Source organism: Doryrhamphus excisus, unplaced genomic scaffold, assembly GCF_037039965.1.
Source record: "Doryrhamphus excisus strain RoL-2023G ecotype Guam unplaced genomic scaffold, RoL_Dexc_Guam_v1.1 HiC_scaffold_31, whole genome shotgun sequence".
Taxonomy (NCBI): domain Eukaryota; kingdom Metazoa; phylum Chordata; class Actinopteri; order Syngnathiformes; family Syngnathidae; genus Doryrhamphus; species Doryrhamphus excisus.
Window position 1 is genome coordinate 55,736 of NW_027621869.1, and position 1,373 is coordinate 57,108.

General features: G+C 55.4%; 1 protein-coding gene across 1 annotated transcript; it reads left to right on the forward strand.

Moving 5' to 3' along the window:
- Positions 1 to 353: 353 nt before the first annotated feature.
- On the forward strand, positions 354 to 1,148 carry LOC144898041 (ribonuclease 3-like). The gene has a single exon (XM_078788939.1). The coding sequence runs from the start codon at positions 354 to 356 to the stop codon at positions 1,146 to 1,148; it is 795 nt and encodes a 264-aa protein (XP_078645065.1).
- The last annotated feature ends 225 nt before the right edge of the window (positions 1,149 to 1,373 follow it).

Sequence of the window (1,373 nt, forward strand, 5' to 3'; positions counted from 1 at the left end):
AGACCGCCACTGTGTCTAAGCAAGATTTTTTCAAGAGGTAGGTAGATAGTCTGTAACCCATATCGCCGTATTCTATCCGGACGCCCGTGCGACAACCGCCCGTGCGACAACCGCCCGTGCGACAACCGCCCGTGCGACAACCGCCCGTGCGACAACCGCCCGTGCGACAACCGCCCGTGCGACAACCGCCCGTGCGACAACCGCCCGTGCGACAACCGCCCGTGCGACAACCATCCGCACCCTCGCCTTTAGAGCCGCCGCTAGAATCGTCTCCGTTTTGCATCTGACAATATCGTCTCTCCTCCCCATACAACTATCGTGCTTGCGCGCACACCCCTCTCAAACTGCCAAAGATGGCGGCGCGGCAGCCCAAACCCCGAGATGGGTCTAACGATGAGGAGTTTCAGAGGTGGTTGGCCAATCTGTTCCGACCCTGCGTCAAAGACCGCTATGTGGGGTTGCTGGCCAGTCGACTGGACTTGTTTCGGCAAGCGTTCACACCCAAGCAGACGGATCCGCAACACAATTACGAATCTTTGGAGATCTTGGGCGACGCCGCCGCCGCCTTTGCCATCCCAATGTATTTCTACAACAGGTTTCCACAGCTGCGGAATCCTCAGGGTGTGAAAACGATCGCCAGGTTGCGGATACTGTGGGCATCGGGCAAAGCCTTTGCGAGCTTTGCGCGGGAGCTGGGCTTTGAGCGGTGGATTGTCCGAAATGCCGCTGCCGTGAGCAACCCGATGGCTGAGGAGGCCTTACTGGAAGATATTTTTGAAGCTGTGCTGGGCGCTACCGTTTTGGCGCTGGATACGCATTTTTCTCTAGTGGGCGTGGGACTGTCAATCGTATACAGCTTTCTGGCCGGTCTGTTGGACAAAGCCGACGTGCGTCTGGATCACGACAGCTTGTTTGATGCCAAAACACGCCTCAAAGAGTTGTTTGACGTGTACAGGAATCAGCTGGGCGAATTACGCTACATCACAATCGCCGGCGGTCGTGGGACGGCCCTGTACGTCGGCACCGAGCTGCTGGTGCAGGTGACGGGTCCAACCAAGCGCGATCGCGAGCAGGACGCTTCAGCCCGAGCTTTGGCCATTCTGGCGGAAAGAGGCTACGTCCGCCACACCAAGCATCGAGCCGAGTAGACCTCGACGGTAGGCTCGAGCCGTCAAACGGACTCGAGTTTGGCGGTTTAAGAACAACAAGGTCTATTTTTTTGTTTGCGGCTATATATTACTGCACACTCTCACCAGCTCATTCTATTGTTATCTAGCTCCACAAGCTCTCTATTACAAGACTGTATCTAGCTCTCTTTTAAGATCTCAATATATAGATATAGAGATACATAGACACAGAGCTACATCTTGCTA